The sequence below is a fragment of the Hoplias malabaricus genome, chromosome X1, assembly GCF_029633855.1.
Source record: "Hoplias malabaricus isolate fHopMal1 chromosome X1, fHopMal1.hap1, whole genome shotgun sequence".
NCBI classification, from domain to species: Eukaryota; Metazoa; Chordata; class Actinopteri; order Characiformes; family Erythrinidae; genus Hoplias; species Hoplias malabaricus.
The window spans coordinates 13,818,423-13,843,200 of NC_089818.1; the positions used below are offsets into that span (position 1 = coordinate 13,818,423).

General features: G+C 43.9%; 1 protein-coding gene across 1 annotated transcript in view; it reads left to right on the forward strand.

Moving 5' to 3' along the window:
- Positions 1-24,778, forward strand: part of LOC136675335 (receptor-type tyrosine-protein phosphatase F-like) — a 186,576-nt gene that overhangs the window by 112,246 nt on the left and 49,552 nt on the right. Inside the window, exons 6-12 of the mRNA XM_066651822.1 lie at positions 2,764-2,874; positions 6,870-7,139; positions 11,173-11,754; positions 12,730-12,863; positions 14,883-15,027; positions 18,981-19,286; positions 23,305-23,498. Coding sequence (XP_066507919.1) covers positions 2,764-2,874; positions 6,870-7,139; positions 11,173-11,754; positions 12,730-12,863; positions 14,883-15,027; positions 18,981-19,286; positions 23,305-23,498 — 1,742 coding nt within the window. The remainder of the gene's footprint in view (positions 1-2,763; positions 2,875-6,869; positions 7,140-11,172; positions 11,755-12,729; positions 12,864-14,882; positions 15,028-18,980; positions 19,287-23,304; positions 23,499-24,778) is intronic.

Consider the following 24,778-nt stretch of genomic DNA (forward strand, 5'->3'; position numbering starts at 1 on the left):
ATTCCTTTGTCTCTGCACTGTGGTTCTTTCCCTTCATTGCACTGAAAGTAAAGGTTGACAGGTTGTTTAATTTAAGAAACAATTACAAACTAAGTTATGATTTTAATTCCAAATGGACAGAGCTGTTTCTCCTGTGTGCAGCATCACTGTCCCCTGCCCATGACCCGGTTCCAGTCATGGTTTCACTCATTTTACTGTGAGAGCATGAATCCCAGTGTCCCCACTCTATCCATCCTCATCAAACACCTCTTCTCACAAATGTGTGACTATGAGACTGTGAGGGTTAGCATTTCTGACCAGACATCATGACCATAATAATAATAATAATAATAATAATAATAATAATGAAAATAAAATAAGTGGTTGATAATTAACAGATGTCAGCCACTGATTATTTTATAAACAGTGGGATTGAATTCCACAGATTTTTAAAGAATAAGATTATTTTTCTTCATGTTTTTCTTTATTTCATTTCTGTTTTGTCTGCGATGGAGGCCCCCCTGAGCTCAACATGTCGCCCAGAGCGAGAGACGCAGGCAATCAGCACCAAACATTCTGGGAAATGATTAGTAATTTGCTGCTTGTCAGAACCAAGAACGGCAGCCATCCGTTTGTCTTGAGTTCAGAGTGAGGGACGGCTCTGGTTTCTGCAGCTGGACCCATGATTTCGGGCCGAGTGAATTAGACTGTTGTTTTACCACATTAAAAGAATACTGTGTAATTTTAATGGTATTCCTGTATTGTAACGTGAGGACTGTGCACTGAGGTTTGGTTTTGACTGAGATGTTTGAATCGGGGGGGTCTTAACCTTTATCACTTTGTGAGCCCTGCTTTCACAACTCCTCAACTCACTTAATAATATAAATGAGTAACTCAGTGAGTGTAGCTCTAGCGCAGCAGTGACTGTTGTGTGTAGATTAGTGCACTGGTTAGAGTCTGGTTAGATCCTGGAAAACTAAACCAAAGAGTGCCATTCACAAGTAAACCAAGCAGTGGTCAATCAGAATGATTCTGACCGGCAGAAACAGTGCAGGAGAATCAGAGCAGATCAGCTACATTAGATCAGTCCCCACGGTCAGGAGAGAATCTGCAGAAGAAATACATCTATAGCCGCAATCAGACGCAAGCTCCCAGTTTAGGAACCATCCACTGGCTCATCCCGTAATGTCCTGAGGAGCCAATCAGACACAAACTGCCTATTAAGGAACAGTTACTATAACCGATACAGATTGATCCACACAAACCTCTCTGTGTTAATGGCGTACAGAGAGTGTGCAGCAGCAGGAACCAGCAGAGCCCCCTATGGGTTAGTTCCACTGTGAGATCTGTCTCTCGGCACATCGGTTTGCATCATCATATTTTTCTCGTGATCCTTCTGGGACTACGCCGAGACCCCAGGTTAAGAATCCCTGACTTAAAAAAATCAGAACAAAACAAATGAATAGTAATATATTACTACAGCATGTTAAAACAGGTTTAGATGATTGTGAGGGTTTGTGAAATGTTAAAAAAGTGTGTATGTGTGTCTCAGTTAAATTGGAGCAGTGTGTTGCTGCAGTTTTTAGTTTGTGTGTGTTGTTTTCTAATAACTGAATAACTCGTTGTTTAATAACAGATAAAACGTATGCAGGAGAATGAAATTATACGAAACGCAGCTGCAGTTGTGGCGTGGACTGAGATGGACGTGTTTCCAGGGGCAGTTTACTGCTGCTCTTTGGTTTGTTCAGGGTTTTTGTGGACTAAGCAATTTTCTGCTGCATTTAAATCTGTCATTAACCCAGCGTGCGTTGTGAGGTCATTTGCTGTGCGTCGTAAGCCTGACGTTAGTGTGGTATAAGCTTTTTATGGCACTTTAAGGCAAATATGTGTTGATTTGTTGGATGCAAACAATCTGCGCGATCAGCTCCGAGTAAACAGCCACGTCTGCGATTTCACATGAATAAAACCACGCTGTAAACTCCATCTGACATTTAAACACCTCATATTCACTGATCGTGGGCACCAGCACTGCAAAATACATTCGTTTGGAATATAAATTAATATTATATTTAATTATATTAAATGTATATATATATAAACATATTGTTGTAAGAGTTGTAAGGCACTGCTGCAAAATGAAGTGATTCTGTTTATTCCCTAATTCACAAATTCATTTTTTTCTGTTTGTTTGTGTGTTAACACTTAAAACTTAAAGTGTGGCCTGTGCAAAATTTATGGCATATTTTGTTTGTTTATTTTAAATATACTAAATAGCATATTCACAGATATACAGATAATAATAACATGTTTTATTTATATTTTACTTTTTTTTACAGTAGAGAACAACTCATTTTTTCTTAGAAATATATATATAATCTGGTCATGTGTCTCGTGGTTTGTTTGTGTGATCCCCCTTTTTTATTTATGTAGAAATAATTAAAAAACTAATTAATAAAACACTTTAAGAAATATTCATTTCCTTATTTGAAATAATTAGGTTATAATGCTTATTATTTTACATATTTACATTTTTAAAAGATGAGTGGAATTCAACTCAGTCCCAAAGTAGCCATATGACTTTTTCAGTAAGAATTGTTTATTTTATTCATTTTTTTCTACTGCAGTTTGCGTGAATAAAGCATTGTATTACATTGTCATATTTTTCATATTTTACTCAAATAAATCAGCGTGATTAGATCAGGAGTGTGTCCTAATCTCATGCAAAGTTGGATATTGTTAATTAATGTATGTATTTACTTGGTTTTGTTGTTGTGTGTTGGTCAGGAGCTCTGCAGATAGAGAACAGTGACGAGTCGGACCAGGGCAAGTACGAGTGTGTGGCCATGAACAGCGCCGGGACCCGATACTCCGCTCCGGCCAATCTCTACGTCCGAGGTGAGGTTGCTTTTCCTAGCGGTATTGCTTCGGTGCTGCTGTTTTGTTTTTCTTTCCAGCAGAGGTGTGTATTCAGGGCTTTCAAATCTTTTCCCTTCTGAACACAGGGCATTCACACAGGGTGTTCGCCTGGCAGTAGTTTCTATTTTGTGGCTGATGACTGTGACATATTCTGAAATGTAGTTTTTAGATTAGAATAGTGTTCTATAAGTAAACTAATCAGTACGTCACCTCACTAATGTTAACGTGGCTGGAGTAGAGGCCGTTACTGCAGTAAATGGGGATCAAACTTAACACCCTTCTTTTTAAAAATGGATTCTAGATAGATTCTAAAACCTTGTATCTCTGAGTCGGCAACTACTATAATATAATCCAAAGCCATTTTTTCTGTTGGTCTTTTCTTTTACGCTATAAAGGTCCAGTTACAGTGAAATAATGTGAAATATATGAGGTTTTATTCTGATAGAGAGGTATTCATGGATCAGGCTGGGTGCTAAAAGGTTAAACAGGGTGAGAAAGGAGAGGAGGTTGTATCTCTTTTGTGCTTCGTTTCTGTCATAGCAACTACCTGAGAAACAGTGTAACGTTAGCTGTGTCCGAGGGAAGGTGAGAGTAAACAGATCCACCTGGGGATTAAAGGACAACAGCATGACAGCAGTGTGTGTTGAACACACCCCTGTTGTGGGAGTAAACGCCCAGTTTTTTCTCTGTGTGGAGAATAACGGAGTTTATGGCTCTGAGCCAAAGGGCCCGGAGCGAGCGCCACCCTTCAGCTGTCACGCTAACGCTAAACAACCAGGCTCCCGCTCCACGTGCCGATCATCGTTCAATAACCCTCACTCTGTGGAGTACAGAGAGAGAGAGACGTCACTAACAACATTTCCTCACGCAAACACTGTAGTGTTTACCATAGAAACAGGCAAATACTCAGCAGTGAACAAGTAAAATAAAGAAAGATCTCTCTAGCTATCTCTCTAGCTAGCTAGCAATCTGTTTATTTATTTATTTACTAACTTCTCAGCTTTGGCTGGATTTGTCTAAACACAGGCGTAAGAAGACATTTTTAAGATCTGGACACAGTTTGAGAGTTTTGTTGATGTATATTTACGTACATTGTTTTAGCTCTTTCAGTGACTTTTGACCTACAGTGTTTGTTAGCAGCATTAGCCGTTACCAGCAAACTTTTAACTCCTCTTAATCTTTCTGCTTCCTTACTCCTTTCTCTCGGTCATTAGATGTCTAGCAGATTAAATACAGTACAGCAGCCCATAAAATACATCAACATTTTTATGTTTACCATGGGAGCACAGAATAAACAGTAGACTAGTTAATCCATAATGAAATTCATAGATATTTATCCATTAGCTTTTGTAGTCCCAGCTCTGTTACATTAACACCATTGCTGGTAGAATCACTGTCTACACACACAGTAGGATCCAGAGCGATACAATTAGTGTGCCATTTATGACAGTAATCAGCATCTTTATCAATAAAAGACCACTCTAAATCAATACAGATGCTTATTGCCTGTTGTTATTGGCTGCAGTTACAGTCTCTACTCTTTTGAGATTTAGATCACACCCCCTGAATGTGCTGCTCCTGCCACTCACTTTACATTCCACCAAATGGCCGAAACTTTTGGAAATTAGTGTGTGTGCACGTGTGTGTGTGCGCGTGTGTGTGTGCATGCCATGTTTTCTCCTCACATCTATGCCTAATAGATGTTTCCATTGAAATATCCGCTGTCTCTTCATAGCTGGGTGGTTTCTCACTGTTGTCTCTCACTCTTGTCTCCATTCGTCTCCATTCGTCTCCATCTAATCTCCACCTGTCCATCTGCACATAAACAGATCTACGCGAAGGTTAGTTTCTGTGGTATCTGATATTACCATGAACCTCTGACCCTCACACTGTATAATTTCAGGTTTAATTTCCTCCAGAAATCCTGCATGAGCCTCAGATTTGTATTTTTTTCTCCCGATGTTGAGTTGTCCCTGCTATGCCTCCTTAATTTTATATAATTGTGCCAAAAATTGCTTTGCTGAACATGATTTTTTGTAGATTTTTTATGCAACATTCTTTGCTGCTTAAATATATGTAAATATTAAAAAAATCCAGATACTGTGGGACATATAATGGAAAACTCACGTGTTCAGTGGATGTTCACATTAATGTGGTGATCTGGAGCCCACCAACCCACACACTGTGAAACAAGGCCATCCAGTCAGTTTTCTGTTTGCTGTAAGTTAGAAAACATGGGATAAAACGAGCCATTCTGATTTTGCTTCGCTTCCGACGTCAAGTGCAGAGACTTTAGAGTCGTCCCGCCCCCTCTTCTGAGTCTGTCCAATCACAGCGCTGGACCCGCGTTTATCTGAGAGCGCAATGACGAGGTTAAACGCAGCTAAACAGACAGAATGAGCACAGAGAAATAAGAGCACTGAGTAAAAACGGCTTAAAACCCCACTGCTGTGCACTCTGGGTCGGGGTGAACAGCAAGCTGCTCATTGTAATTTAAAGGAACAGGCGATGAAAGCGGACATTCTGAACAGGGCTGTTTGGACGCTGCTGTGGAGATTGTGGCGTTCCATTAAGACCCAGAACTGTGTTCCACAGTGGAGAAGAGGGGGAACATGTTCCTTTTAATCTGTTAGAGCACTACATCTTGTACCTTTCTAGTAGTGCATTGTTGTTGTGTTTACACCGTGTGTTGTCTATGGTTGTTTTATCTCGGGCAATGGCGTGTTGGTCTTTCAGAGCACATGTTGTTGTTTTTTGTTATCAGCAATGTTCCTCCTCCGCTCTGCGTGCGTTCACCTGCTGCTCCTGCACCAGACATTGTCAATAAAGTGTAATATGCAAATACTATGCGAGAAATGAAGCCGTTTAATTAGAGGAAGTGTGCCGCCGTGTGTGTGATTAGTGCGCCGAAGCTCTGGCTGTTTTCCGACTCTGAGGCGATGAAGGAAGTTTTTTATTGTGTTTGTATTTGTGTTTATTAAAAATGATGACTTTTAATTAGGGTAAACACTGCGGATGTGTGCCCCCCGTCGTTCCCCCGTTGGTGGGTGAAGAGTGGGAGAGGGTCTTGAAATTGTAAAGGGGAAGTTCAGTGGTGAGCACAGTCCAGGTGCGCAGTGGTTAATTGTAGAGACTCTGATGTCTCTCCAGTGGTGGTGAACGGAACCTGGCGTCTCCATCTCTGTAAAACACGGCGGTGAAGTTCTGCTCAGAACTAAACAAAGCCTTCATTGAGGAAACAGATAGAAATCCAGCAGCCTTCCAGATCCCTGAAAAGAGAGAGAAATAAAGGAATACAGACAGTGAAGGATGAGTGCAGGTGGTGCTGATCAGTAAAGGCCATCTTTAACTCACAAATCCCCCCCCTACACAAACACACACCACCACACACCCCTCCTTTAAAACAGCACCAGCCTGTTTCAATCTCTCTCTCTCTCTCTCTCTCTCTCTCTCTCTCTCTCTCACTCTCTCTCTCTCTTTCTCTCTCTCACTCTCTCTCTCACTCTCTCTCTCTTTCTCTCTCTCTTTCTCACTCTCTCTCTCACTCTCTCTCTCTTTCTCTCTCTCACTCTCTCTCTCTTTCTCTCTCTCTTTCTCTCTCTGTCACTCTCACTCTCTCTCTTTCTCTCTCTCTCTCTCTCTCTCACTCACTCACTCTCACTCTCTCTCTCTCTCTCTCTCTCTCTCTCACCCCCCCCCCCTTCTATTCTTGTCTCCATGGAACCTTTTTAATGTCAGCTTATCTGCATATCAGAACGAGAGAGAGAACATTGTGTGTCCTATTGACCAGGCCTCAATCCAACACCCGCTCCCACCCTCGCCCCCCACCTGCCCCCAACACACCTCATTAAAATCTGACGGAAGTCAAATTCACTCAGTAATTCACTGAAAACAACAGTGTGTGGTTGAGTTTTCGACAGTGGTTCTTTCTCTAACCCTCTCTCCCTTTTCTCCCCGTGTGCTCTTCACTGCAGTGCGCCGCGTGCCCCCTCGGTTCTCCATTCCTCCCATGAACCAGGAGGTGATGCCCGGGGGCAGTATAAACCTCACCTGCGTCGCTGTGGGGTCCCCCATGCCCTACGTCAAGTGGATGGTGGGCGAGGTGGAGCTGACCAGGGAGGAGGACATGCCGGTGGGCCGGAACGTCCTGGAGCTCACCAACATCCGGCAGTCGGCCAACTACACCTGCGTGGCCATCTCTTCGCTGGGCATGATCGAGACCACCGCGCAGGTCTCCGTCAAAGGTGAGACCGCCCGTGTCCGGAGCCGACCAAGAACGACTGGACACAGGGCAGGAGCACATCTTTACTAACATTTACACACATTACCATACACTATACCTACACTATGCCCACTACTACACACTATACACACACGATGCACTGTGTACTGAATCATGGCACTGTTCATTTTTCAAAAAATTAAAATTAAATTAAAATCCTCTTCAACAAAAACATTAGTTTATTTAATATTCATGTTGAAGTTATTCCATTAAACCGTCCTGCTCTTTAAGCCCCCCTCAAAGGCTCTGACCAGATGTTTAAAACCCTGGGTCAGATACGGATTAAAAATACCAGCCCCTCGCTGTGTGCTGCTTGTGAGCTTCTCGGGACTGTTCTGTCTCTTTACAGCGGACCTTTCCGGAGAAAATGAATGGCCTTCTGTGATCTTTAGATTATTCCGAGCTTGTGTTTACTCAGAGCAGCTGTCTGAGAGGGTTCTGGTCTCGCTGGACCTTTCAGAGTCCAGCACACACACATACACACATAGGCACATACGCACATTATCAGACGCTGCCTCTATTGATTGCACTTTGCACTTTGCCAATCAATACGGACCTGGAGAATGTCACAGACGTTTATCTGCAGGCTAGCGGCTAATCTTAGCGTCCGCGTGATGTTGTAAGGTTACATATGTCGTGTGTGTGTGTGTGTGTGTGTGTGTGTGTGTGTGTGTGTGTGTGTGTGTGTGTGTGATCTCACCTTTGTTGGTGTTTGGTTCATTGGTCACTGTATGTTCCCCTACTTTTAGGTACAGGAGTGTGTATGTGTGTGTGTGTCTCGGAACATATCAAACCCAGTATCTACAGCAGGGCTGCCCAATGAGTTTATGGCTAGACGATCACGCATCATTTAAATAAAGTGAATCAGCATTTTCTGAGTCCCAATATCCGCCCTCACTCACTGAGGATTACTTTGATAATCAATTGACTATTCATTCATTCATTGTTTGTAACCTCTTATTCAATTCAGGGTCTGAGTACAGATTTTTCACGTCAAATTTAGACACTGCCCCCACCGCTCCAGCTCCACGTTAAAATAACCTGTCCCCTGGAAAAGGCGTGGGCACCACGATCTACCTATTGGTAACACTTTACAATAAGGGTACGTTAATTAAGACCATTTTAAATCATAAGACAGTAATAAACATTACTGTACGTTTAATTAAAGTCACAGTTAATCATTAAGTAATGACACAAACAAGAACAAATATTATTTTAGGATTTTATAACATTTACATGATTTCTCAAACCATGTCTCAAATGCCAGGACATTCATTTTGATATCAGTGGCATGTTTAGTGTCAGTCACAGCTCCACAAGGCACCAGTTGATCTGCAGTGGTGTTTTGGGGAAGTCCCTAAGCATGAAAGGTCAGAAGAGTGGTCTTCGAAAAATCCCCTATTCATTCCCCTGCTCTGGCAGAACAATGGTAGCAGGAGAGTGAAAGAACACTGCTTTCCCCTTTTTCCATCTGCAGTGTACTAGAGTAGGACACCTAACCCACAACTGCTGGTAAAGTAAGAGCTCTGAGTTTTAAGGCGGTCTGCTTTACTTTCTGTTCTTAAGTTAAAACACTGACATTTAAAATGCGTTCTCTGTTACTTAGTTACTTCTGTTACTTTCACTCAACTTTCCATCCCCACATTCCCTCAGAGCCACACACACACACACAACCCGCATTATCAGCCGCTGCTTCTATTGATTGCACTTTGCACCTCACCAATCAATATGGACTCGGAGAATGTCACAGACATTTATCTGGAGGCCAGACGCAAAATCTTAAAGACACAATGACGAGACAGTTCTATCTGTCTCTGTCTGCCTCACCGTCTCTATCTCTGTCTGTCTGATCATGTTTCTGTCTGTCTGTCTCTCTCTCTCTGTCTGTCTGTCTCACTGTCTCTATCTCTGTCTGTCTGTTAATGTTTCTGTCTGTCTGTCTGTCTGTCTCTCTCTTTCTCTGTCTGTCTGATCATGTTTCTGTCTGTCTGTCTCTCTCTCTCTGCCTGTCTGTCTCACTGTCTCTATCTCTGTCTGTCTGTTAATGTTTCTGTCTGTCTGTCTGTCTGTCTCTCTCTCTCTCTGTCTGTCTGATCATGTTTCTGTCTGTCTGTCTCTCTCTCTCTGCCTGTCTGTCTCACTGTCTCTATCTCTGTCTGTCTGTTAATGTTTCTGTCTGTCTGTCTCTCTCTCTCTCTCTCTCTCTCTCTCTCTCTCTCTCTCTCTCTCTCTCTCTCTCTGTCTGTCTGATCATGTTTCTGTCTGTATGTCTGTCTCTCTCTCTGTTTGTCTGTCTCTATCTGTCTGTCTGTCTGTCTGTCTCTCTCTCTCTGTCTGTCTCTATCTCTGTCTGTCTGTCTCACTGTCTCTATCTCTGTCTGTCTGTTAATGTTTCTGTCTGTCTGTCTGTCTGTCTCCCTCTCTCTCTCTCTGTCTGTCTCTATCTGTCTGTCTGTCTGTCTGTCTCTATCTGTCTGTCTGTCTGTCTGTCTCTATCTGTCTGTCTGTCTGTCTGTCTCTCTCTCTCTGTCTGTCTCTATCTCTGTCTGTCTGTCTCACTGTCTCTATCTCTGTCTGTCTGTTAATGTTTCTGTCTGTCTGTCTGTCTCTCTCTCTGTCTGTCTGTCTCTCTCTCTCTGTCTGTCTCTAGCTCTGTCTATCTGTCCCTAGCTCTGTCTGTCTGTCTCTTTCTGTCTGTCCGTCTGTCTGTTTCTATCTCTGTCTGTCTGTCTCTATCTTTGTCTGTCTTTATCTCTGTCTCTGTCTGTCTGTTTGTCTCTATCTCTGTCTCTGTCTGTCTGTCTCTTTCTGTCTGTCCGTCTGTCTGTTTCTATCTCTGTCTGTCTGTCTCTCTCTTTGTCTGTCTTTATCTCTGTCTCTGTCTGTCTGTCTCTATCTCTGTCTGTCTGTCTCTATCTCTGTCTGTCTCTGTCTCCGTCTGTGTCTGTCTGTCTTTATCTCTGTCTGGCTCTGTCTCTGTCTGTCTGTCTTTGTCTGTTTGTCTCCATCTCTGTCTGTCTGTCTCTATCTCTGTCTGTCTGTCTCTATCTTTGTCTGTCTCTATCTCTGTCTGTGTCTGTCTGTCTTTATCTCTATCTTTGTCTGTCTCTATCTTTGTCTGTGTCTGTCTGTCTTTATCTCTATCTGGCTCTGTCTCTGTCTGTCTGTCTTTGTCTGTTTGTCTCCATCTCTGTCTGTCTGTCTCTATCTTTGTCTGTGTCTGTCTGTCTTTATCTCTATCTGGCTCTGTTTCTGTCTGTCTGTCTTTGTCTGTTTGTCTCCATCTCTGTCTGTCTGTCTCTATCTTTGTCTGTGTCTGTCTGTCTTTATCTCTATCTGGCTCTGTTTCTGTCTGTCTGTCTTTGTCTGTTTGTCTCCATCTCTGTCTGTCTGTCTCTATCTTCGTCTGTCTCTATTTCTGTCTGTCTGTCTTTATCTCTGTCTCTGTCTGTCTGTCTTTATCTCTCTCTCTGTCTGTCTGTTTGTCTCCATCTCTGTCTGTGTCTGTCTGTCTTTATCTCCGTCTGGCTCTGTCTCTGTCTGTCTGTCTGTCTTTATCTCCGTCTGGCTCTGTCTCTGTCTGTCTGTCTGTCTTTATCTCTGTCTGGCTCTGTCTCTGTCTGTTTGTCTCTGTCTGTCTGTCTGTCTTTATCTCTGGCTCTGTCTTTGTCTGTTTGTCTCCATCTCTGTCTGTCTGTCTGTCTGTCTGTGCTTTTAATTTAATCTATTACATCCATATTCAGATTTATCTAATTCATGTTCACATTCATCATATTACATCCATCAAATTCAGATTCATCAGATTCAGTCTACAAAATTCACATCCACTAATTTGGATTAATCAGATTCATCAAATCCAATCCAACACATTCAGATTAATCAGATTCAGAGACTTATCCTACAGAGTCTGATTCATGATATCCATATTGAGGTATGACAATAAACACCACTTGATTTGACTTAACATTTACTTTTCTTCTCCTCTAACCCTTAAGCCCTCCCAAAGCCCCCCTCGTCTCTGGCCGTGACGGAGACGACGGCCACCAGCGTGACTTTGACGTGGGACTCCGGGAACCCAGAGCCCGTGTCCTATTATATGATCCAGTATCGCTCCAAAGCCACAGACAATGTCTTCCAGGAGGTGGACGGAGTGGCCACGACCCGCTACAGCATCGGAGGCCTGAGCCCTTTCTCTGAGTACGAGTTCAGGGTCATGGCGGTCAATAACATTGGCAGGGGGCCGCCCAGTGACCCGGTGGAGACTCGGACCGGAGAGCAGGCTCCTTCCTCTCCCCCGCTCAACGTCCAGGCCCGGATGCTGAGCGCCAGCACCATGCTGGTCCAGTGGGAGCCTCCAGAGGAGCCCAACGGGCAGATCCGAGGATACAGGATCTATTACAGCACAGACGCAGACGCCCAGCTTAGCGCCTGGCACAAGCACAACACGGACGACAGCCGTCTCACCACCATCTCCGGCCTCATCACCAACACCACCTACAGCCTTAGGGTCCTGGGCTTCACCTCCGTTGGGGACGGACCCCCATCTGACGCGCTGCAAGTGAAGACTCAGCAAGGAGGTGAGGGTTTAAAATTGACCTGCAGACACATGGTTTTAGTCCCCTCTAGCCCTTGGCTCATGTGCAGATGATTTAAAGGAACACTACGTAATATTTATACCTTAATATTACAGCTTCAGAACCATCGTGATGATCCACTGAGCTGTAATATGAATAGAGCCTCTGTCATTGCTTCACCAGGTTCGGCACTGCAGAAACTGCACTATGTAACTTGTGGTGGAGGGTAGAAAACCACTTTTCTCCCCGTTCGGTCCCCATTGATTTCAGTACTGTGCTGTAAATATGAATTACACTAGGGGGAGCCCAGCAGGAAAAACCCAAATCTTACCTAGTGTTCCTTAAAGCAGAGCCTACTTCGTTGTGCAGTTACACCGCCAGACCACTAGGGCTGAATCTCAAATGTTTTCTTCTACACTATGTAGCACACAATGCAGTGGCATTTAAAGGCCTGTGATTGGACCAAACAATATCGTTTATCGCAATTATTTCTAGGACAATATATCGACCACAAAAATGCCTTTCATTTTCATGTGTATCGTGGTCCAGTGTGTTAAGCTATTACCTGTGTCATGGGGGTAACCACTGGTCTGCTATCACAGACCCACCTCCCCATCACCCCCAGACTGCCAAGGAACTCTGAAGCTTGAAAGGCTCAGCCTCATGATCCTACAGACCCTGAAAGTGGATTCTCCAGAGACCATCATTAACTCTCCAGAGGTGCTGAGTTTGCTCAGTCGGTAGGGCATCGATCCACAATGTCGGACAGAACCGGTTCACATCCCACCACTTGCAAGGCACTCCCTTGCTTAAGGGCGAGGCCTTCCTTTTTCTCTAGGTTTGAATTTCCCCTCGCTAGAGGAGCCACTTTTGGTTTCCTGGGGGTCCGGTGGGCCAGGTCTGTGGTAGCAGAAGCTGATCAGTGGTCCCCCCCGAGATAAACTGTGCTGTGTCTTATTTGCCGTGTTCTTCCCCCAGTCCCAGCGCAGCCGTCCGGTTTCGAAGCCGAGGCAGAACTGGACACTCGGATCCTGCTGAAGTGGCTGTTGCCCGTCCAGGAGCCCATCACCAAATACGAGCTCCAGTACTGGGAAGACGGGTCTGACACCAAGGTATGGGCTCATTCACAGACTCACCTTTCCTCTTTCTCTCTGTGTTTATTTCTCTCACTCTCTGTCCTTTCCCTCGACTCTCTCTTTTTTCTCTCTGTGGTTTTCATTCCTATTTCTTTCCAGCTCTTTCTCTTCACACTCTGTTTGTTGTTTATTTCTGTCAGTCTTTCCCTCTTTTCCTTCCTCCTTTTCTGTCTTTTGCTCTTTTCTTTCTCTCTCTCCAATTTCTTTTCTCTGTTTCTCTCTTCAGCTTTTTTGCTGTCTCTCTTCTCTCTGTTTTTGTCAGTACTATATTCACTTTTTTCTGTATTTAATTAAGATTAGTTTCATTACTGTCAGCTGTTTTCTTTCCTCCTCCTCTCTCTCTCTCTCTCTCTCTCTCTCTGTATCGATGCACATGGTTGTGTAAACGTGGGGCGAGATATTGAACACACAAAGCTGTGACTCTGGGCCACGGCTGTGAATCAAAGATAGCAAAAAACCTGACGTCTCGCGAAAGCACCTCGGGCCAAAAACGTCTGGAATTCTGTTGATTTCTAGAACTTTCCCCCGAAGATTGTTCTCTGCCTTGAACGTGTTTCTAATCAATGGTCGCCGAAGACGGCGCGGCTCTCTGTGAATCAAAGTTGCGTAGCATTTGGAGGAGACGGTAATTCGGGCCGCACCGAGAACAGCGCTCTGATCCTGCCTTATCCTGCAGGCTGCTGACGCTGAACAACAGAAGCCTGATAGAACACAAACACTGTAGGTTATTTGGTCACGGGCGCGAGATAAGGGACGTCTTTGACAAGGACACTGAGGACAGAAAGTTTTAAAGAGCCCATATCCTTAGTTTTAGGGTCTGCTGATTACAGCTGTGCAAAAGGACACCTACATACAGCTTATGCCACTGTGTATATCTTTTGCATATGGAAATGAGCTCTGCTGTGATTGGCTGTCCAGCTTGAATAGATGGGGCTGAATAAGTAAAAACAATATATATATATATTAATATTTACTAGTGTTGCACGATATATTATTTACCCTATCTGTTCAATATTGGAATATTAGCCAATATTAAAACCGATAACTTGCCGCCTTTTTTGCGCATATGCACCGATGCCTATAAATTGTATGCCGCGTGGACGTTTATCACAGTTTCTGGGATTAAATTTCCCTGTGGTGAAAACTGTTTTAAAATATGAGTGACGCCCGGTACACGCACACACAGATAGCGAGGTAAACACAGACAGCAGCTTCAACTACTGAAAGATACTCTCAAACACCTCACTGGAGGAGCCCTTCTTATAAAAATCACATAAAAGTAGATATAGAGTCATTCAGCGTCTGAATTTATTACTGAAACACAATGATAAACGATTACAAACACTTGCTCAAACACTCTCCCCTGCTCGCTGCTCTGAGCCGCTTTATGCCGCTCTCTCCCTCACTCTTCAAAACAAACCCGGTGCTGCACTAATTAGTGCCCCTCTAGGAACCATTCATTCACCAGCAGTAAATCTTTGATAAAAGCATAAATGAACTACACCTAATAAATTTATAAGATAAAATTAAAAATTACAGAAATGTACAAATACTGAAGAAATGCTTGTCCTATGACAAGATTTTTTTTTTTGCTTTAGCACAATGTGAATTTGCTTTAAATACAAAAAGATAAAATTATCGGTTATCGGTATTAGCTTCTCCAAGGCGTAATTATTGGTTCCCGTATCTGCCCAAAAATTTCAAAATCGGTGCATCCCTAACTTTTACCCAGAAAACTGACCAAATGTATTAATTTAACAGTGCTTTTCAAGCTTTTAAGATTTTACATGAAATAAATGTAGTTTTTCTGACATCACAAAACCAAGGCCAATTTAGTTTAAACAATTTGGACTTCACAGCTGGAGAAACGTAATGATACGCTTTGAAACATTGCTTTCGGATTCTTTTAGGACACTGTGTCATTGATGTGAAGCACTGAATAGCGCCCCCTTGTGGAGCTAGAGATTCCATGGCCCCCATTATCTCTTTCCTCAGATCCAGGTGAGCTTTAACCCGGCCGGTTCCTACGCTGTCGAAGGCCTGAAGCCGGACACCCTGTACAAATTCTCCCTGGCGGCTCGCTCTGAGATGGGCCTGGGGGTCTTCACTAAACCCATAGAAGCTCGGACCGCCCAGTCCAGTAAGTTCACTCTCTCACTTTTATCGACTAATCAGAGGCATTTTCCTCCTCCTCCTCCTGCTCTGGCCTTTGTCTGCTGCTTGCCTTTAATTACCCACACTTCTGAATGAGGGAACACCTTTGTTCACCAACAAGGACACGAGGTACCTTTGCTGTGAGCTTACTCCTCGCACGCCTTTATTTTCTATGTGATTTTAAAGCAGATTTAGACGCCGCCGTCTCTGTGATGTTAACAACCCGAGCAGCTGCGGCTCTTTATGAGGAGCTCAGGCCTTTGTTTCTCTCTCCATTGGCGGCCCTTCATTTGTTGTTCTTCAGGTGAACATGAGCACCGGTGAGATACAGAGAGAGCACGAGGGCTCCACTTTGGGTTGTGGTATCTTACAGTTACAGATTGTACTCCATCTGTTACTCTGCATACATTTTCATCAAGCTTTCACCCTGTCCTTCAACACTCAGGACCCCCACAGGGCAGGTACGATTTGGGTGGTGGATCATTCTCAGTGCTGCAGTGCATTAAAGCATTGTTAGTGTGTGTTGTGCTTGTATGAGTGGATGAGACACAGCAGGTGCTGCTGGAGTTTTTAAACCCGGTGTCCACTCCGTGAGACACTCCTACCTAATTGGTCCACCTTGTAGATGAGATAGTTAGAGATAGTAGCTCATCTGTCACTGCACGGTATGTGTTGACGGTCCTCTAGTCCTTCATCAGTGGACACAGGATGCTGTCGGCCGGATGATTTTGGTTGGTTGGAGTTTAAAAACTCCAGCAGCACTGCTGTGTCTGATCCACTCAAACCGGGTCAACACACTAACACACCACCACCACATCAGTGTCACTGCTGAGAATGATCCACCACCCAAATCTTACCTGCTCTGTGGGGATCCTGAGCAGGAGGTAACAAAGTATGCAGAGCAACACATGGACTACAATCTGTAATTGTAGAACTACAGAGTGCTCCTGTGTGGTCTGTGGAGCTGAGAGAGTGGACAGCATACAATTCAATGAAGAGTGCCAGGTAGTTTATGTAGTTCCTGAATAGAATCCAAATTATTTCAGGGATTAATAAAGTCATGGGTGGTCTCAGCTCCTGGAGCAGACCCCCCCTGCCTTCTGTTTTCCAAGCTGGAGTGTGACAGAAAAACCGGAGAAATTCTGAGTAGCGTCTCAGCTCCATCACTCCCTCGCTCTGTCGTTATGGCTCATCCTTTTCCTGTCGGTTAGATCCTCCCCTTTTCACCCACACCTGTCTCTCCGCTCTCACACAGCCTTGAATAAAGCCCACTTTGATCTCCGCGCATCTGTCAGGAGCCTCAGAAACTCGGCTCTCTGCGGAGACTCTCCCTCCTGGCAGCGCAGCGGCTTTTAGGACGTTTCTTTGTCTTATCACCTGTTAGATTGTCATTTTTGTTGTTGTTTTTGTTTGTTTGTTTCAGTGGGGCGTTATGTTTTTGCGGCTGTTGTGCAGTCAGCTCTCCAGTCCGGTTTGGTCTGATTTGGTCTGATTTGGTCAAGTCTGATATCATTTAATTTGACTTGATCTGGTTTGATTCTATCCTAAACAGTCCAGTCAAATCTGATATGATCTTATCTAGTTTTGTTTAATTTCCTCGTTCTGCTCTCATCTTATCAGACGTAGTTGGATCTAATCAGGACTGGTCTGATGTAGTCTAATCCGGTCTGACCTGATTGGGTTCAGTCTGATCTAAAGTGCTCAAGTTAGGTCTAAACTGATCTTAAATATGTGGTCTGATCTGATCGGGTCCAGTTTGTCTTGGTGTGTTGCGGTCGTATTTGACGTGGCCAGTTGCGCTTATCTGATCTGTTATCTGACTGAAAGTCCGACCTGGTTGTTAACCAACGCAGGATGGAGTTCCCTTCATAAACCCCCTCTCCCTGCTGCTTTTTGGTCTTCATCATGCTCTTCTTCTTCTGCACTGCTCCCTACTCTCTGCTGTGTATTAGGGCTGGGCGATATGATCGGAACTGATATTGACAGTTGTATAAAATGACAACAGTATTTTTATTGTAATTATTTCTGGGACAATTTATCAACCACACAAAATGGCTTTAGTGACAGCCCTAGCAACGATTACATTAACTATGCTGTGAGTGAATAGCTAGACTTCTATTCCGACTCACCTGCTCATTTGGGGTCAAAGGTCAGCACAGCTTCCAACATCCATAAATTGTCAGTATTAACCCGATTGATCAATTTCATCATCCTTGTATCGCTCAGACCTGTGTAACTTTGTAAAGAAGTGCACAGAGTACGTCTCTTATTCTGTTCGGTTCATTCTCAGTGGAGATGCTCATTTGTGGTTCATTTCTGTATTTATATATTTTTTTATTAATTTAATTTCTTTTTGTCTCTGGGCTGTGGGGAAAGGACAGGACTTGTGTGCTCACAACAGTTCATTATTAATAAACCAATAAAATAATGTGTCAGAGAGCAATCTCAGAGCCTAGAACACGAGGTGCAAGTGTGTGAACAATGACCACACACACACACAAACACACACACAGAGTGTGAAATGAGTGATTGACGGTTCACCGTCTCGTGGCATCAGTCTCAATGTTGCTGTTCATTTCTTGGTGTGGATCACTATAGGCCTTTTATTGTTCTCCATCAATGAGTGGAATTTGCGCTGATTCAGGAAAAAAAGAAACATCTGAACGTCGCGACTCGGTGAAATCAGGCGTGAAGAGACTGTCACTGAACAAAAAGATGAAACACTGAAAACTCAGAATGAGGCAGTGAGCGAGAAATCAGATTTTGATTCTAATTTGACGTCTGAAACAAAGGCAGATCACTTAAAGGAACGGAGCAGCAGGACAGCGGAGCTGCTGTTTGGTTCTCAGAATTAAGTTCTGTGTCAGGAATTAACTTCTGTAATCTGTCATGTTAGAAACCCTAGTATATATTTACAAAGTAAATTTTAAAGTACAAAATAAATATATACCCAGACACATAAGCAGTCATCTATTCCAGTAATAGCGGTCGGCCATGGCAGCGTTTGCGTAGCTGCATGCAGAGGTCAGTCAAGCACTGTTGCTGTTTACAGCCGTTCTGGGCCAGGACTCAGTTGTTCCAGTGATGCTTTCTGACTGATTCCCAAAAAAGAAAGGAACAGGCTGCTATCCAGACAGCTTTTCACACGTTGAATCTGTCAGTGAATAAGACTATTACTCACAGACAAAAATATGGACATTTCGGCACTTTCTCAGTGTGCTCATTGTATATCAGCCACCGCCAGTATACAGACTAAAGCAAGGGTGTGTACACCCACGTCATCACACAAGTTCCATGTGTGATTCATCCTCCAAAATAAAATAAATAAATAAAAACAGAAAAAGAACTGGTTATTTTTTGGTAAATATAAAACCTCATAAAGTGTGTGTGTTGCCCTGTGAAGGACTGGCGCCCCCTCCAGGGTGTATTCCTGCCTTGCGCCCAATGATTCCAGGTAGGCTCTGGATACACCGAGACCCTGAACTGGATAAGCGCTTACAGATAATGAAATGAAATGAAAACCTCATAAATAACAACTCAGGGGAAAGATGTTTATGTAAAATATATTATCTGATATCTTATATCTATGAGTTTAATAAATAATAAACTTGTTGGATATCATATCGTTTCTGTTTGACACATGACCTCTTGGCCATAGACACATTTACCAAGTTGCCTGCATCTGTAGGTACCGGATTGTTGATTCTGTGCAGGGACTCATGCTGTCACCATGGCAACGTTTACATGGCTGCATGCAGCTCTCAGTCACTCACTGTGGCTGTTTAGTAAAGAAAGCAGTACATTGTATTCAGTCTCTCACCAAACCTTTAACACCCACAAAGTCCACCTCCCAGCCCAGATGTTTGTGATTGCCTTTGTGTTGTTTTTAATTTTGCTTGATGCCCCGCCCCTTTGCCCCTCCCCTTCTCCTTCCTTTAGCCCCCTCGGCTCCTCCTCAGGACGTCCATCTAGAGAGTCTGAGCTCCACCAGCATTAAGGTGAGTTGGGTGGCCCCTCCTGCCGGCAGTCGGCACGGGGCCATCGTGCGCTACAGCGTTAGCTACCAGGCGCCAAACGGCGAGGATACAGAGCGCCACGAGGTCCAGAACATCGGCGCCGAGGCCCAGAGCTTCTTGCTGGAGGGCTTGGAAAAGTGGACGGAGTATATGGTGTGTGTGAGGGCCCACACGGACGTGGGCCCCGGCCCTGAGAGCCCACCCGTACGAGCAAGAACCAGAGAGGATGGTAGGTGTCAAGATAATCTAAAAACATTCGACACCTCTACAATCTCCTTCATCCTTCCTCGTCTGCTCTCCGAGGGTCTCGGGCTCTAACCTCTCCTGGTCCCTGCTGTCTTTAACCTTCTGCTGTTGCCTTTCCAGTGCTAACATCTTCGATATAAACTTAGTAGAATCCATAATTCTTCAGGTCTTCTCTTGGTTTCTAACCTTTCTCTGGTTTCTGCTTTTTTTAACCTTCTTCTTTTCACTGTTTTCATTAACAGACCAACAAAGTCCAACTTGATGTTTCAATGGGGACAAATTCTCAAGTTCTGGGTCTAAATGTAGCCCCACAGCAGCGCTCTCCCACTGTCTAAACAGCCCTGTTCAGCGCCTGTTCCTGTAAATGATAATGAGCCACTCGCTGTTCACTCGGTCCGGAGCAGTGAGGAGCGAGAAACAGAAGTTCTCTTTTTGTCATTTTCGGTTGATCATTTTTCTTCTCCCTTCTCCTTTCTCCAGTGCTCTTATTTCTCAGCACTCGTTGTGTCTGTTTTGCTGCGTTTAACCTCGTCTTTGCGCTCTCACATAAACGCAAGTCCTGCGCTGTGATTGGACAGGTTACCTGGGTGGTCTTGTTTCACTGTGTGAGAGTTGGTGGGCACCAGATTCACACATGAATGAGCACATGCACGAAAGAGGGGAGTTTATCTTAATGCAGTACCAGTCAAAAGTTTGGACACATCATCTCATTACTCAATAGTAATAGTGTATATATATAATCACTGTATAGAACGGTGCACCAGCCCCTACCTCTGCACAACGCAAGTTATGTCCTCAAACACATGAGGCCACAGCTGTTCACTGAAAACCATTCCAGGTGACGACCTCATGAAGCTGATTGAGAGAACTTGAGAGAATGTGAGAATGTGAGAATTGAGAGAATGTGCAAAGCTGTCATCAAACCAAAAGATGGCTACTTTGAAGAATATAAAGTATAAAACTGCTTAATTCCATATGTGTTCCTTCATAGTTCCATATTCATTTACAATGTAGAAAAAAAAGAAATAAAATGAATGAGAATGTGTCCAAACTTTTATCTGCTTTAAAGAGACACACCAATGAGATTAATGGTTTATAGAAGTTAAAGATTTCTTAAGTTCAATGTCAGCAATCCTGCCCCCTACTGGAGACTCCCCTCAAAAACAGTGTTCTCTTGACCTCCGCCTGGCACTCTGTCGTTTCTTACGGTCACTGTTCCTTTTCTAATTTGGTTTGACCTTGTTCTGTTATTGTCCTTTGATGGTCATCTTCTGTTAAAGAGGAGATTTAAGACACCTAGACCTCAGTCAGGTGGTCAGTCTCTACAGACAGTGGCCTTCACCAAACATCTCAAATCACAGTTCAATCCGCAGGTGAAGAACCCACTTCTAGAGCTTGCTGAGCTTTTTTTTAAGGCGGACTCTAACATCCTGTTACTGTACTCTGTACGAGGACTCCATAACCACTCGAGTCGCTCTGAATGAGTGAATTAGTGAGGAGTCTGGTCTGCTGAAGCTCTGAACTCAGGAAGTCCGTCTCAAGATATGAATAAAGTCCTCTAGGATGTTTTTTAGGATCGTCGGACTCGGGCAGGAAAAAGCTAAAACTGACCACAGATGATGATGCAGATGTTTTAACCTGTTGCATCCCATCAGTAATCATCAGGATCCATCACAAGCTACTGGACAGATGCAAATAGAAGAAGACATTGCTGAACCATCTACATTAACGTACTTGTCCTCTCCTAACCTCTCTGGGTGGGCCTGATCTTCTTTCTCTCTCTCTCTCTCTCTCTCTCTCTGTAAGATGTCTCCAATCCCAGGAGGCAGTCTTCTATAATTAATATGTTTGAAGTTGCTGCAACTCAGCTGATTTTCCTGCTGTAATAACCAGCTCTTCCACACGTTTATCCTCCTCACGCCACTCCGCCGTCCTTGATCCCTCGCTCCTCTGCAGTGCTTTTTTTTCACAAATGTAGCTCGTGATCACCTCGCTGTTTCTCTGGATTCTGAAACAAAAAGCCGGGGAACTTCATTTCATTCTGCAGCAAGTTTAAATACAACAGCCTTTAGCGGAGCACCAGCTCAACACGCTTGGAGGAGAACACTAACCGCACCGTTCTCAGATGCACTTGCCTTTATTGATGGTTAATATTTAGGTTGTAAACACCTTAAAAGGCAATGATAATCAGTGACACCACAGAGAGAAAGAGCAGCAGTGACCTGTTGTTTGCCAAATAGTGAACCCATATCCGTCTACACTGGTGAACTTCAGATCTCGCAGAATAATGAGCTTACTTTGTCTTCTTTATCAGTCGACATTAAGCCTGTCAACTTCAGCACATATCTGTTTGTATTTAACCCTTTAACCACCAAATTGAATCAATTAACCACAGATATAAATCTTATTAAACATTAATAATAATGTGGTGTACTTTAATATCACTGAAATAAGTCGTTTCAGTAAGTTATCAGACACTTTCACTGTTTGACAATCAACAGGTCATTGCCCTTTCTATCTAAGTCTTATAAATGATTATTAATGATTTTCATGGTCTTTACAACCTATATAATATATAATAACCAGATTTTAAACCATTTGAAACAGGTTATGAGGGTAGTCTTATTCTAAAGGGGTAACGATCCGATTTCTGAATTCAGGTTTGTTTGTCAGGGAGAGTCTCTTTATTTCATAAACATGAAGCAATAGTGAGAGAAAAGAAACGAGGCGCATCAGTTTGATGCATTTAGATGAAACAGAAGAAAGATTTCCACCGAGTCACGAGGCAGAATTCATTTATTTACGGGCTTAAGCACCACTTCAAAGTCCAGGCTATTGCAGTGCATCTTCTCTTCTCACTGCACACCTTCCTTCTTCTTTAAAACACTCAGCTTCAGTCAAACTGACCCACTGCTGCTTCAGAAGACCTCCGTGATGTCCACTACACGACCGGCAGCTCCTAGTTGTCAGGGTATCTGCTGAAACAAAGGGTTTTAATCAGGATTGCTGTCTTCCATCACTGAAATAACAACTTCTGCTCCTCTGGGAAGGCTTTAGACACGATATTGGAGCTTTGCTGTTGGTTGTGAGGGTTTGATGGCAGCCACTAGGGCTTCTGAGGTCTGTTACTGATAGTGGGAAATTTATTCTGGAACACAAATCATCCCAGAGGTACTGGGGGTCCTTCTCTGGCGGACACTTAGCACTGGGCATGGTGTCCGACACTTGAACTTTGACATCTGTCACAACCTCCAAAGCTTCTCATATTCTCTCTCACTTCACCTTTGCTTTCATCATTTTCCTCTAACTGCTACTGTAACACGATCTTGTGTGAGGCCTTCTCACCATGTGACCTGGTGTGAGACTGTCACCCTTTAAATAAAGTAAATGAATATGTTATATATATATATATTTATGTCATTATTTAAAGTGTCTTTGATCAAAACCGCAGATGAACTTCTGTTGGTTCCAAAAAATCTGAAACCTTTATATAATGCCCTGAGAGTTGTGTTGTGCTGGAGTGAGTGGATCAGACACAGCAGTGCTGCTGGAGTTTATACCGCTCAGTGCCACTGCTGGACTGAGAATAGTTCATCAACCAAAAACATCCAACAGACAGCCTCCTGTGTCACTGATGAAGGACTAGAGGACGGCCACCACGAACTGTGCAGCGACAGATGAGCTACTGTCTCTGACTTTACATCTACAAGGTGGACAATCGAGGAAGGAGTGGACAGTGAGTGGACACAGGGTTTGAAAACTCCAGCAACCACTGCTGTGTCTGATCCACTCAACCAGCACAACACACACTAACAACACTATCATCATGGCAGAGTCACTGCAGCACTGAGAATGATCCACCACCCAAATCATACCTGCAGAGCAACAGGTGGACAACAGTCTGTAATTGTAGAAGTACAGAGAGCTCCTGTGTGGAATGGACAGTGAGTGTAGAAAGAAGGAGGTGGATAAAACGTGTTGTTGTGTTTTCTCCTGTTTAGTGCCTGGCGCTCCTCCTCGGAAGCTAGAGGTTGAGGCGGTGAATTCCTCTGCGATCCGAGTCACCTGGAAGCCTCCTCTCTCCGGGAAGCAGCACGGTCAGATCCGAGGGTACCAGGTGATCTTCTCTCGTCTGGAGAACGGAGAACCGAGAGGGCAGCCCAACATCATGGACGTGGCTCTGCCCGAGGCCCAGGTACTTCAGCTGTTTCATGAAACCTCTGAATAATCAGATTATTAAAGGTGTAATCTGTCAATAATCTGCCCAGTTTTAAAGGCGCAGTGTATACGTGATAATTTAGAGTGTATTTACTCTTTTATGCCTCCAAACAGTAGTTAAATGCTCTATTATAGACAAACACACTAGAGGCAGAATAATAGACAGTGGTAGAGAATGGAACCAGACGTCCTCCTCCAAAAATTCCTCTTAGAAAAGTTAATACAGGATAAATGTTTACATTTTTCTTATTAAACATTGTTTCTCCATCATCACCATCATCCTCTATGAAGCCCTTCAGAAGGGTGGAGGTCACTGCTGGTGACGGAGAAGAGACAGAAATGCTGCAAAGACGTCTGGTTCCATTCACCACCACTGTTTACGCCCTGTTTATGTGTTAACACCAGAGTGTTTGTGTTAAAGGGAACCCGAGCTGTGCCGACCACTAACTATGCCCTTTTTTTGACTTGTACAGCTATATTTGTAAACACCTTCTTCACCACCAGGGGCCAGACAGTGTGATTGTCGTGCATCTTTCTGACCTCTTTCTCTCTTTCCCTAACCTCTCTCACTTCTAGCAAACGTGGAGCCCAGCTTTTTGTTGTTTATCCTTGTTGTTGTTTTGATCCTCCGATGTTTGTGAAGAAACAAAAGCCATCTCTGACATTTGGTGACCTGCCGCTGCTTCTCTGCACGTGCGCTGCCTTGTTACTGCTGTTTATAGTGGTAGGTTATTTATTTAGTTCTGGGGTTCGTGGACTTTATTTCCCGATCCGCACTGCATTAATGCGGGGGAACGGCCCGGGGGAACGAGGGATCACCGAGATGGAGGGAGCAGATAGTAATCTTTAACAGGGATAAAGAGTTTCATGAATATCTTAAAGCACACGCTCCAGAGCTGAGGGTTGTTAGCGGGGAATTATTGTGTCTGGACACGTGTTCCTTCATGCCCTTGATGCCCCCAAACTAGAGTCTGTGATTTACTGTGATCAGAAGTGTTCCGCACGCACACACACACACACACACACACACACACGCACACACACACACAGGCACAAGCACACACAAGAAGAAGAGAAGGCGGTACACTGTGTTCATCTGTTTCTGTGGTTGTTTTTCTTGCTCTTTCTCCCTCTTCCCTCCATTCCTTCCTTGATCACGCCCAGGTGACTGATGTGCCAGATCTGGGCAGTCTGCATTCTCTTCCCAAACAGAGAATCTGTTGTTAGCAACACTTCTCAAAGAGAGTGCGGCTGGTT